The 14,449-nt window shown below is 30.7% G+C and overlaps 1 protein-coding gene across 1 annotated transcript; it reads right to left on the bottom strand.

The window, feature by feature from the left end:
* Window positions 1-2,096: 2,096 nt before the first annotated feature.
* Window positions 2,097-5,963, bottom strand: LOC127106231 (protein NRT1/ PTR FAMILY 5.6). The gene is made up of 4 exons (XM_051043532.1): window positions 5,725-5,963; window positions 4,499-4,716; window positions 3,700-4,247; window positions 2,097-3,138 (listed from the first exon to the last, which is right to left on the bottom strand). Exons 1-4 carry the CDS (start codon window positions 5,846-5,848, stop codon window positions 2,262-2,264), a joined length of 1,767 nt encoding a protein of 588 aa, XP_050899489.1. The 5' UTR covers window positions 5,849-5,963; the 3' UTR covers window positions 2,097-2,261.
* Window positions 5,964-14,449: the final 8,486 nt, after the last annotated feature.

Here is a 14,449-nt window from a genome sequence, read left to right as displayed (position 1 = left end):
AAACCTTATCGCTTTTTGATTTACTTCAATCCCTTTTCTTTATTTGACGGTGCTCATGATTATTTTCCTTTATTTTCTCTGTCATTATCAAAATCTATTATACGTGTTAAACATATAGAGCCACGTAACATATGAGACATTCCCCTTCTTCTATGTGTATAACAAAATATCTTGTTTGAAAATGATTCTCCCTTATTGAATATGGACAATTTCAAGATATCCATTTATTTCCAACAAGAGCCATAAACATACTATAATATGTATTGGTTGGCTTTACTTACAATATTGAACAATATTTTACTGCATCTAGGGATTTATGATTATGCATTGACCCATGTCCTAGTATGTTCGTAATATCCTAAGCTCACCTTAAGCTAACAGGACCTAGATCTTCCTATATAGAGCACACTGAACCTCATATAGTGCTCAAGTTAGATTGGGCAAGGTGAATCTAGGCAATAGTCACATTGATTAGTCTGTCACAATATGTTGAAAGGGTGAGACCAACACTTTGTAAGAATAACACAATTTTAAGGACATGGAGCTGACTCATCTTTGAATCACATAACGACCTTGTCATGTATTAAAATATCGAGTCCCTAATTGAGAAAACCTGATAATGATAGCATGGAGATATAACACTCGTAACCTTCATAAATAGTAAAAGCCATGAATGAATGGTGTGAGGTTAACTCCTAGACAAAAGGAGAAAGAAGACATTGAAAGGCCATATCTGTGCAACAGAAAAAAGATGACCAAAATAAACCTCTCTCTATATCTATCTATCTATCTATGTGTGTCCGGAGATAGAATGAATGCATGAGATATTGATGTCTCTTTCACTTATTCACATTAATTGAGGTTTTGCTTTTTCCACAAAGATGAATCATATATATTATATATTTTTTAAGTGCAATTGAAGCTTACCGTAATTGGATCATACTTAATTTCTTCAACAAATCTTTATGTTCCTCACAAGAAAATTTAACTATTCATAATGATGGTAACTTTACCCAAAATTTAGAAGAGATGAAGTAAAATCTAAACTGGGATCTTCAAGTATGATAGCCTCCGGCATCTATTCCTTCCTATGTGCATCTATTCCCTCCTATGTTTTTATTTCTTTTTATTTTTTTAACTTTCTTACAAATTATTATTCTCAAATATTTGATTTTAGCCTCTTAAAACAACAGTTTTTTTAATACATATAAGCAACAACATATATATGAAATGGAAGAAAATAATACTAACCTCTGTTTGTGAAAGAAAATTAAAGATGAATTTTGTGTGTTGTTAAAATTGCTCCGCTACAATAAATTATTTTATTGTTAAACTTTATATTTATCATGAACAATCCCTCACAAATTGTCTATAACAAAACATCTCTCAAATGCTTTGTCAATATTAATTTTCAAAATACGTATTTAGTTTTTTCTGTTTTTCCATAGGCAAACTTCATGCAAAGTTTGCATTTCTTATTTTTTTAGTGTTTTTTTTTAAAGATAGGAAATATATTTTTGGGAATGTAGCAGAGGAAATGCAATAATTTAATGTTTATTTCAAGTATTTTTTTTATAGATATTTTTTATTCTCAAAAATTCTTTTATACATAATTTTTCTCATTTATTTTCATGTCTAAAGGGTAAGAATTCAACATTTCCATAAAAATAAATTGAATTAAGTACAACTTTTCAATAATACTCACACTTATATATTTTTTTATAATTTTAAATTAAATAAAATGTGTAAATATTTCCAAAAAAAATTATTTTTAGGAAAAGACATGAATATAAATATTATTCCTAAAAATAATAATTCTAAAAAATATTATTTTATAATTTGAAATAAGAGCAAATCTCTCGCAATCAAATTTTTTTTTTTTAAATTTAAATAAAAAACCTTGCAAAATTACTTTTCAATGACACATATTTCGTCTGTAATTTGATGAAATTTAATAAATTAATTGAATATAGACCAAGCCTATTATCATTTACAAAATCATTTTTATTAAACTAACCCCAACCTTCTTTAATTTCTCATTTTATCATATATAATCTACAATAAATAGACAAACCAAAAAAATTAAAACCATTGGATTGAATCATTACCAATCAACTTTATTATATGCTTATTCTTTAAAAACCAAATTTACAAACTATATATGTCTATGCTAATGCATATAAACACATAATAATTTCACCCATCATTAGATAAAATCTCAATACTTAATCAAATATAAAACTAACTTAAAAACTAATTATTCAAACCACTCTTTCCTCTTTTCCACCATGATCACTCTTCCCCTCATAACAATCCCCCACAGCAACATTTTGCACTGTCTTATAACTATACTTTCTAGCAAAGAACACAAACACAAACATGTTCAATGTAGTTATCCCTCCAAGTAGCCAATAAAATTTATCCAACCTACTAGTGTTCAAATTTTCACCAAACCAACTTTTCCCATTTTTTATTGTCACATGAGTCACAATTGTTATCAACAAACCACATAGAAAATTTGCAGCTCCAATAACACTTAAGTAAAGTCCAATTCCAAAGCTTCTCATTGAATCGGGGACTTGATCATAGAAGTACTCTTGTAAACCGACGAGCGTGAATCCGTCGGCGAAACCTATTATTAGAAATTGTGGTGCGAGCCAGAAGACACTCATTGAAAGTGAGCCTTTTGATGGATTCGTCTCGACGATTTTAAGTCTTTTTTTCTCTACCAATGCGGCTACTATCATTGTTATGATTGAGAAAACCATTCCGAAACCGATTCTTTGAAGAATGGTGATACCTCGTTCGTTACCGGTTATTTTTCTTAGGACCGGCACGAGGAATCTGTCGTATAAGGCGACGGAGATTATCATACCGATTGCGGAAATAGTGAAGATTGATGAGGGTGGAAACTCGAAATTATGTCCTAGTTTTCTATCCATTATTTGACCTTGTTTGAGGAAGAAAGTTTGTGTTTGTGCAGCACACATTCCAAATGGTAAAGTGAATATCCAAATTGGAATCATGTTGATCATAAGCTTCATTTCTTCAACTTTTGTGACTGTTGCAATTCTCCATGGACTTTGTTCCTTTGCTAAATTTCCTTCATTTTCAATTATTGCTGCCTTGTCAAAAAATCTAGAAAAAAAGTACAATACAATCAATTAATTTGTACACAATAAAATTTAATTTCAATACAAAGATTTAATTTGTGTTTTAAAATTGTAACTAAAGAGATATTAAATCAAGTTCGTGATTGTATCATGATATTTGATATTAAAAGAGAATCGTGGTCAAATTCTACTGTAATCACTAATATAATGCAAAAGACGCATTCAAAATGCCGATGTCACAAATTATAATCTCAATGGTCGTATTTGAGGACGTATTAGACAGACAATTGTATATGTTCAAAGAATTTCACGATAAAATTATGTTAAATAGGGATTCAAAATATTGTTAGGATTAAATCGTGGTTAAAATGATTCTCTATTTGTTTTTTCATATTAAAATATTTGAAGCACCAACATCTATGAAAACGACATATTTGTGTATGTATCAGTGTCAGACATCAACATTTGTCATTATATTTAATTTATTCATTTTTTTAAATTAATATCAGTGTTGAGATGTCAGTGTCGTATTCAGTGTCTGTGTTCGTTCTAGTGTTTAAGCGTCGTTGAATAATGCAATACTTACTTGAGTTTCTTGGTATGAACCAAAAATCTTCCATTATTGTCCTCAGCTTTTGAGACTTCATACAACTCACTTGGACTAGAAGGATAAGGAAGCTTTCTTTTAGAAATTGCCGCAACAATAACTTGAAACATTGGAGCCAAAACACTTCCATTTGGCATCCTATAACGATAGACTTTCCTTCCAATCACAAAAATAACCAATGAAAAAGCCATAACACCTAGGAGAATAACATCAGCAGCACCCCAACTGACATGATCTTGTACATAACCAATAACAGTTACTCCAAGAATAAGTCCACTACATAGTCCACAGTTCCACCAATTGAAAAATGACATTTTTTGTCTTCTTTCTTTGATGTGATCATCATCAAATTGATCAGCTCCAAAACTCTCTAAAGCTGGTTTGTGTCCTCCTGTTCCTATTGAGATTAGGTATATGGCTAGGAAGAAGAAGACCTCATGAATCTTTCTTGGTTTGGTGCATGTGCTTGTGTGGGCACATGGCTTTAAACTTGGTAAGAACCATGATAGAGTAAGTAGGACCAAACCCTGTTTCATTAAAAAAAACATGTGTTATCATTTTAAAAATAAAAATTTATTTTGAAAATTTATCGAGTAACCGATATATTTTGTATAAAATACAGATCAACAGACTGGATTTACATGTCTATTTATCATCTTTAATCTCATCTATATAAAATCAAATATGTAAACTAGATACATTAATCAAGATTAATATTACCGATTAGGATTAATATTAGCGATTAGTGTTGTAGCTAAATGGATTTAAATAAGATTACCATGAGATAAATAATGCATGATCCAATGACAGTAGTGTATCGTCCCAAGTATGAATCAGCAAAGAATCCACCAAAAAGTGGCATCAAAGTAGTAACTCCAGCCCAGTAATTCACATTCTTAATTGCTGTTGTAAGATCTTGATGCAAAACTTTTGCCAAATACATCCCCAAATTAGTTGCTATTCCAAAGTAGCTCAACCTCTCACTAAATTCAATTGCTGTAAAAAAGAAAAAAATCAACCATTTACTAAATATATTACATTTTTCAAAATTATCAAACTCATAATTTAATTAATTAATTTTTTCCCACTATATGCTTTATTGACATACAAAAATGAATATGTGTATTTGTGTATAGCTAGTGGAATTAACTGTGAGTTCTTAATCATTTCAGGTTATGAATTTTGTTTTTAATCGTTCTTAAATGTATAATTAACATCACGTGTATTATTTAATTTTCTTTATATTGGCTCATAATTACTTAACTTTCTTTTGATATGGAATTATTCCGTTTTGTAAATAGAAAACAAAAGGTATATATTCTATCATCTAAACATTGTCTAGATATTTTCAGAAAAAGAAAATAAAATCATATTTATGGATGTTGCCCACGTGAAATTATATATATTGTTGAGCTATATTAGAAAAAGAAAAAACCATAAAACCGTCAATATCACTATTATTAATAATAAACTCTCCTTTTTTATTTTCAAAAAGAGTTAACACATTAAATTAGTATTTTTTTGATAAGAAAATATTAGTTTTAAAATATTTTTTAAATGAGAAAAACTAATAAATTAAAAATTATTTTTCTCATATATTTTAATAGAAAAAAAATATTATATGTAATCGCAGTCATATTCTACACATTTGAAAAATGATTAACTATTCATATTTATTTTTTAAATTAATCAAGATAAAACAATTCCAAATTTCTAAATCTGTGAATGTATGAACACACTACACTACAGTGAATCCTATCTCTTTCATCACCCAGTAGCTTTAAGTCTTTATAGATAATTCATGTTTATCATATGATTATTAAACAAAAAAGAAAAGAAAAAAACAATAAGGTGGTGAATATATATTATTAATTACACTTAGCTAACATAATAATGCAAAAAGAAGAAGATCTGTATAATGACCAAAATGAAATTCAAGATATAACTTAACTATATTCATAAACTTTAGGCTAAAAATATATCATTAATTAAAGTAATTCTTACCAATAATGAAAAAAGAGGCTTTCCATGAACCAGTTGAAGATCGAAGAGGAATTTTTCCATGATAATCCAAAGAAGAATCATGAACAAATTTGATCTCATCATCATCATGATTGTTCTTCTTCATCTTCCAATTCAAGCTAAGTAGTGGTAGCAAGAATACTATAGCTAGCTGTTATTTGATGAAGTATTCTTAAATTAAGAGATATTGGAACAAGTTGTGAATATTGAATTGACAAAAGATAAACACCTTATATAGAGAATGAGATCTGTCTTTTTGGCCCACTTGCTATTATTATATTATATTTTAACAATAAAATAAATTTTAATTTTATAGTAAACTGCACGTCTGTTCGCTTTTTTAATAAATACACGTGAAAATATATACGATATTGATTTATTTAATATTAATATTAAATAAAAGTTATATAGAAAATTAATAGTAGAAAATTATGTGAAAGATAATAGTAGTAGTTTCAATAGAAGTTATTGTGTAAGTTATCTAAGAATAAAATCGATAGAAAAATAAGATACATCAAAATCATTTTTTCCCTTTATATATTGCTATAGATGAAATACACAATTTCTAATATTTTTTTTATGTATTTTAATTGTGTTCTAGAGCCTATGTTAGAATTAGTAAAAAATAAAAAATAAAAGAAAAATTATTTAAAAAATCAAACAACTGATTTTTTTAAAATCATGTCTCTTACATTTTGTTTTGGTCAATGCAATTTATTTTATGTGTAATTTTAAAATGTATGAAAATTATAATAGATTAAAAGTAATAGAGAAAGAGATAAAATATAAAGTATTTAACTTTTTATGTTCAAATAATACAATTGTTAAAATATAAAAAAATAATTTGAAAGGTATGTAAGTGTTTTTCTTAAAAAAAAATTGTTAGCTTTTCTGACTTGTAATTTAAAAGGTAAGTAAGTATAGATTCATAATTTAAAATTAATTGAAAGCAAAAAATTAGGACATAAATATAATCCATTAAAATAAAAGTAAAAAGAAAATACAAAATAAAGAAAAATATGTAGTGATTGTTTGTAGGCTTAATTATAATTTTGGTCAAACTAATTTACTCTATTCATATTTTAAATTTAATCAGTTTTAGTTCCTTCTCTTATATTTTTGCACTTAAAATTAACGATGTTTTAATTTTTAAACGATGTATCATTTGTGAATAGTGACAAATGATCATATATAAATCTTGTATGGAGCATTATACATAAAAAAACATAGATTAAAAAATAGATATCTCACTACAAAAAATTGCTTGATTAGCTAGGGCATTTGCGAGGTGAAAAACTCATCATTAAATTTCTACATTATTTCGGATTTATCCCCTCGCAAGAATAAAATTAAAAACAAAAATAATAAAGCTAATAGTGTGGGGCAACCCCTTGCAAATGTTAAGGGGGAGATTTTGATTTTTAAAATTTACCATTTGCGAGGAGACACCCCTAACTAATAGATTCAGTAAATTTTATGAGGGACAACCCTACACAGATTTTGAGACTAACTTGCCATCTGTCCAGTCACACCTATCTTGTGTCAGTCATTTTAATAAAGGTGATACCATTTGTGAGGGGCATCCCTAGCTAAATATCTTCTACGTTTACGAGGGGCACCCTAACCATATATTTTATGCACATTGTCCCATCATCTTAGCGCTTGTAAGCTGCTTTAATAAAATAATTGCAATTTGTGAAAGATTGCCCTTAGCTAATTATGACCGTTTAATTGGTGTGGGGAGACCCTCACAAAATATTTCCATATATTTGCATTACACTTTTCATTTTCATATTCACGGCTTCATATCATCTTTTTCTCTTTTTTTGATTTTTTATTTCCCCCCGAATTCACTCTATTTACCTCACTCTTCCACCACCAAAATCATATTTTTTTTATCAAAAGATCTTCAACAAACATGTCTTTTGAAAGATAATTTTATAATATATATATTTTTTTCTTCTGATTTTCGGAATATATGACATCCATAATTTTAATTTAATTTGTTCATTTTCTATTTTTTTTCTATAAAGGTTTAAACTTTTGCAATGAGAGTAAAATTAAAGGTTTAGAATCGTTTAATTTTTATCCAAAGTATCTATTTCTTCTCTATTTTTTTTAAATATGAATATTTGTTGTTATTTATTGATATTCGTTGAATATTAGTTGACATTTGTTAATATTTGTTAATAGTCGATAGAAATAATATATTATGTATTATTTAGTATTATTTTCAGAATAATATTGTATATATGTATTATGGTAATATTATTTTAGAAATAAAATATTATTTATTTATTATTTAATATAATGTTTTTTATATATTTATTATTATTTAGTAATATATTTTAGACTTAAATAGTCTTCTGGTCCCTGTAAGTTAGCGAGTTCGAACGATGGACCCTGTATTTACAACAAAGATACATTTCCACTAAGACACTTGTGTTATATCTATATATTCCATAATGTGAAGGACTAAATCCAAAAATGAATTGATTTTGCAATCTGAACTTCTTCTTCTTCCTCTCCTCTAATCCGTATTCTTCTTCTTCCTCTGCACCTTCATCCATGACTACATATTAAAGTTTCATCTTCATGTTTGTTTATGAAATAAGGTTTGAATTCTTAATTTCTCAAAGTACCAATGTTATTTTTATGTATGCATGGCGGTGAAGCATATTTCAAAACAAATACACTCATGCATGTATATACACCTATGCAAGTGCACTCATGCATTTTATGTATGTGATTATCATTATCATGCTCCTATTTCATGAACATCAATTAGTATAAACAAGGGTCGCAAGTGCATGAGTTGAAGCACTTAGTAGAATATTAAGTAATTTATAATTGAAATAAATTAAATAATCATTAATAGTTAAAATATTAAATAATTTATTAAATATTGAATCACTTATGAAATATATATTCTTGTTGCAAAGTTTCTATCAAATAGAATGGTTGGTCCAGTGAAAAGTTAGTGCTATGTAATAGCAAAAGTCATGAGTTAAATATCTCATAGGGACCAAGTATTGGATTTTTTCCTTCTAAAGATATAAGCCCCCAAATAGGGACCAAAAGACTATTTAAGTCTATATTTTATTATTATTTTAGTAAACATAACAGTTAATTTTTTTATAGAAATATTAAGTATTAATTGATAAATAATATTATAAGAAAATAATATTTTATGTTAATATTATATACTATTTTTATTTATTAATTTTGAAATAATACTTAAAAAAAAATAGTATTATCCCCTAGCAAAATACTGATACGTCTATGACATTAGTCTGCTCCTACACCGACAGTGTAATAGACTGAAATTTATAAGTTACATTTAGCGAGAGGCTTATCCCCTAGCCGATTTTGTAAGGGATTTATCCCATAACAATTTATTTGCATGCCCTGCTTAACTATGAGTAATATCCCCTCATAAAATTTAATTTTGTGATAGGGGTTTTGCATTAGTGAGTGGTTTAACCTCTAGCTAAAAATATTTTTTCTTGTAGTGTCTCATTGATTTTTAGTACAAATAGTGAAAGAAAGATCAAAATTAATTGAATTTAAAATAAAGAGATTAATTCCGTAAATCAAATAAAATAGGAGAATAAAATTATAATTAAACTTAATTTATAATTGATTAAAAGTGTAAAAATGTTTTACAATAATAATATCTCAGAATTATTCATATAAATACTGACACGTCTGCGTCATTAGTCTGCTCCTACGCCGACAGTACAACAGACTGAAATTTATAAGTTACATTTAGCGAGAGGGCTTAACCCCTAACAATTTATTTGCATGTCCTGTTTAACTAGGAGTAATATCCCCTCATAAAATTTTGTTTTATGATGGAGTTTTTGCATTAGTGAGTGGTTTAGTCTCTAACTAAAAACATTTTTCATTGTAGTGTCTCATTGATTTTTAGTGCAAATAGTGAGAAAAAATCAAAACTAATTGAATTTAAAATAAAGAGATTAATTCCGTAAATCAAGTAAAATAGGAAAATAAAATTATAATTAAACTTAATTTATAATTGATTAAAAGTGTAAAATATTTACAATAATAATATCACAGAATTATTCACACACACCACATATATTATATATAATATATATATATATATATATATAATATATATATATATATATATATATATATATATATATTATATATATATATATTAAAGTTATTCTTCTATTTTAAAAAAATGTTCTCTTTGCACACTATTATAGTTTTTTTTAGTTTCTTTGACTAAATAATATTAGTTATTAAATAAGTTAAAAATTAAACAATTTTTACAATTTTCAACTGAATAAAATTTCAAAGAGTTTTATGATGATACACTCACGATCACAATGTAAAATAGATATACATTATGGTCCGATAAAAATAATTACTCAACTATGTTATATCATTAATTTAAAATTTATAATTAAATTTCGCAAGAGATTAATTATTATACACTGTCAGTGTAAAAAAATTTACACTGTCGATTCATCACCATCACCCGTTTGAATTATTTTATAGATTTTTAAAATAAAAGTCAAACTTATTTTAATATCTAACGTCTAGGATTAACTGACGGTGTAAAATCGTTTTATACTATCAATGTATTTCAATTAAATTCATTTCGCAACGGTGATTGATTATTAGTGTATATCCATTCTATTTTCTCAATTTCAAATATATATTTTTTACAATTTTCCCTACCTATAATGTATGCAATCTTTACTGCTACTTGTATATTTAAAGAAAATTTAACACACGGTATCACGTTTTTTTCTATTGTATTTTACGGTTTTTTTACAAAAATAATCCAGTTTTTCAAGGAAATTCCCAAAATACCCATGGTTTCAAAAAAATTCCCAAAATACCCCACTTTTAGGAGGAGTCTCCAATTGAATTGGCGACTCCTCTTAAAACTTTAATGGAAGCGCCAATTGGATTGGCTAGGGCAGGTGCCCTAGCCAATCCAATTGGCGCCTATGTGTAGGTTTTAAGTGGAGTCGCCAATTCAATTGGAGACTCCTCCTAAAATGCATTTTTTGTATTATAAATAGATGCGTTGTGTGACCAATTGTTCCACATCTCATATAATCATTTGGCTATCATGTTTGGTGTTCGTCGCCGATACGGAAAGGTGATTTATGCGAGAGACAAACCTCAAATGCTGATGCTGTTTTGGAACATCACCACGTTCGATCAACTGAAGAGTGAGCTGGTTCGTTGGTTAGATGGGAAAATACCATAAGGGGAAAAATCAGAAGTATTGAGAGACTTGACAGTATCTTGGTTGGGTGCGAATGAAGATTGATAAGGATGCTAGGGAAATGATGTTCGGTCGAGACGACATCAATTTGATTATTGTAATCAGTTAGAAATATTTATGTTTTCAGATGTTTTGTACTGATGTTTGTTGTGAACCTCGTTGTAACAAGAACTTAATGATATATAATGGTATATAATGATTGAATGTTACAGAAATACAATGTTACAAAAAGCTTAAGACCTAGATGATGCTCCTCGATTGGGACAGTTGTTCTTGTTGTGTCCTGGTTGACGACAGATACTACATAATCTTATCATTTTATCTGTGGAATCCATCTCTGTTCTGATACGTGTGCTATTTGGCCTTCCTTTCTTCTTTCTACGCATCTCGTCATTGTGCCAAACAATATCTCCTTCATATGGAGGCCAGTAATCCTCCATTGGTAGTACTGAGAAGCTTTGAGTATATACATTCATGATGGTGTTGGCCTTGTATACATCAGATAAATGGTTGTAAGCGTCTTGACGAGTATAAGCGCATGCTGCTATGACATGGGAGCAAGGTATGCGGAAGGCCTGGAATTTTCCACAATCGCACCAACTTCTGTTTAGTCTAATAGCGTAGGCTAAATTTGGTCTCCCCTCGTTGTTGCCCATTGTTTCCTGGACGCTGAAATTTTGTCTATGACGGTCAAAGACTGTTACAACGTGTGTGCTAGCTTTGATGCTCTCCTCTTTCATGACCTTCATGCAACACTCACTGAATACTTGCCCATACATTAACACTGCACTCCATCTTTCACCTCTGGTTGCCAACATAGAAGTCAACCTATAATAGGTTGATCTTACCAAGGCGGTTATCGGCAGATTTCGAATTCCTTTGAAAACCCCGTTCATGCATTCCACAATGTTTGTTGTCATGTGGCCCCATCGACAACCACCGTCAAATGCCCTTGTCCACTGCTCTACTGGTATGTTATTTATCCATCTCCCTGCGTCTTCATTAGACAATCTAATTTCATCACGATAATATTGAAATGACGGTTGAGTTAAAGCATACCCAGCATTCACCACCTTCTTGCAAAGATTCTTATCTTTTATAGCACGCATGAAGTTTTGTGCAATGTGTCTGATACAGTAGACATGTGTAGAAGGAGGATCATGCCATCCGTTATCATGGTTGTTGTAGGCACTCTCAATGGCAGCATGTCTATCAGAAATCAAACAGAGTTTGACTTGTGGAGCCACATGCGTTCTGAGATGTCGAAGAAAGAAACCCCATCCACCAGCCGTTTCACCTTCAACAAGAGCAAAGGCAATGGGAAAGACATTATTGTTGTCGTCTTGTGAAACCTCCATGAGCAAAGTACCCTTGTATTTTCCGTATAACTAAGTGCTATCAATTTGAATAATAGGTTTGCAGAATGCGAAACCTTTGATGCACGGGTCAAATGCCCAAAAGAGACGGTGAAATATTCTATTACCTGTAGCACAGGTTCCGTCTGGCATCATTGCTGGCACTGTCTCCATAATTGCCACAGTTCCTGGGACATATGTTTTTAGTGCCCATAAAAACCGTGGCAATTCCTTGAATGGATCCTCCCAGTTGCCGAAAACCTGTTCAACAACCTTTGTCCTCGCAATCCAGGCTTTCTTGTAAGATGGAGTATAATTATATGTTGTTCTGATATGGGATATAATTATACTCACCTTCACTGATGGGTCTTTATTAACCAACGGTAGAATGTCTTGACATATCAAAGCTGCGCTTAGTTTACGGTGATCTTGTTCAACGTTAGTTGCAATGCAACTGTGCGGTGGGTCTATTGAAGCGATCTCCCAAGAGTCGTTTTTCTTCTTGTAAGACGCAGCTAAAAGAAACTTACAAAGCATGTTACGACATTCGATAACATACCTTCTAGCATCAGTGCGTTTCACTGTAAAGTCAGCAGAGTTGTTCATGTGGAATTTTTTGATTGCCAGAACACATTCTTCTTTGGTACGAAACATGTCTCCCACCTTTAATTCGCCTTCTGATCTCGGATACGGATTATAGAAAACACTGTTGGATGTTTCATCGTCGTGAAGATCCATATTTGTCATATGTTGAGGCGGATTGTAAACATGACTAGGAGGTATTGGTGGTGGTTGATCATCATCTTCATCATCGTTGTTCAGCATGTGATCAACCTGTATCTCGGTCTCCTCTTCTTCTTCATCAACAACGTCCACTTCTACTTCTGCTTCTGGGTTGAGTTCATCTGACCATTGTGGATCATCTTCACCAGCTTCATCCTGATCGGTTAGTTGAGACTGTTGAGATGGTATACATGGTTGAAGAGTAATGTACAACTCGATACAGTTGCAGCCTGAATGTTCATGACTAACAAACATGTATTCAACATCTTCATCGTCTCGTACCTTAAGGGGGAAATACTTGCATTGACCATTCTAAACAAATATTGGATTTTGATATGTGATCTTTGACACAATACCCGATCCTATAAAGGATTGTATTCTTTTTTTCAAATGCAAGAAGGTTGTATTTCTCTTGATCGTGATTCTAATGGTATCAGTGTTTCGAAAACAAAAACCATCTAGCTCAGACTCGAATGTTTCACCGTTGCAGTGAACGTTGACACTGTATAATGATGAAGATGACATTGTGCATATGAAAACTATTTTCTTACTGCAGATAAATGTGAGTGAAGTGTCTTGGATGTTGATAGTAAGACACTTAAATAGATGGTATCAGTGTCTCACATGCTAGCTAGGTCGGAGTGACGTGTCAGACATGCAAGATAGTCTGAGATGACGTGTCGGACATGCAAGCTAGTCTGAGATGATGTGTCATACATGCAAGGTAGTCTGAGATAATTTGTTAACCATGCAAGCTATCAAGAAGTGACTTGTTCAGCATGCAGGAGACAAGACATCCATGTGTCGGACATGCAGGATAGTCTGAGATGATGTGTCAACCATGCAAGCTATTAAGAAGTGACTTGTTCAGCATGCAGGAGACAAGACAGCCACGTGTCAGACATGCAAACACACACTCCAAATGGATTGGCGCCTCCACTTATTCCTTGTACATGGTCGCCAATTCAAGTGGAGACACCATGCATTCAGACCTCGAAACCAAGCATTCAGACCTAGGTCTTGCATGCATGTCCCTATGGAGGCGCCAATTTGAATGGCGACCCCTCTTAAAGGTTGTACATGGTCGCCAATTCATGTGGAGACACCATGCAAGCACAACTTTTCATGCTCCCATCCATTTGCCTATAAATACATCCACTCCATCAACACTTCTTCCACACCATCACTCTCACTACTTCCTCTACAATACTTCTTTTACAATTTCATCTTCAACAACATCTTCTAGTTTCATCTACACAAACCCCCAACAAAATGTCTTTACTCACAATGGGCG

The sequence above is a fragment of the Lathyrus oleraceus genome, chromosome 7, assembly GCF_024323335.1.
Source record: "Lathyrus oleraceus cultivar Zhongwan6 chromosome 7, CAAS_Psat_ZW6_1.0, whole genome shotgun sequence".
Classification (NCBI taxonomy): domain Eukaryota; kingdom Viridiplantae; phylum Streptophyta; class Magnoliopsida; order Fabales; family Fabaceae; genus Lathyrus; species Lathyrus oleraceus.
The sequence above is the reverse complement of the archived record's forward strand: the minus strand, read 5'-3'. Positions and strand labels throughout refer to the sequence as shown.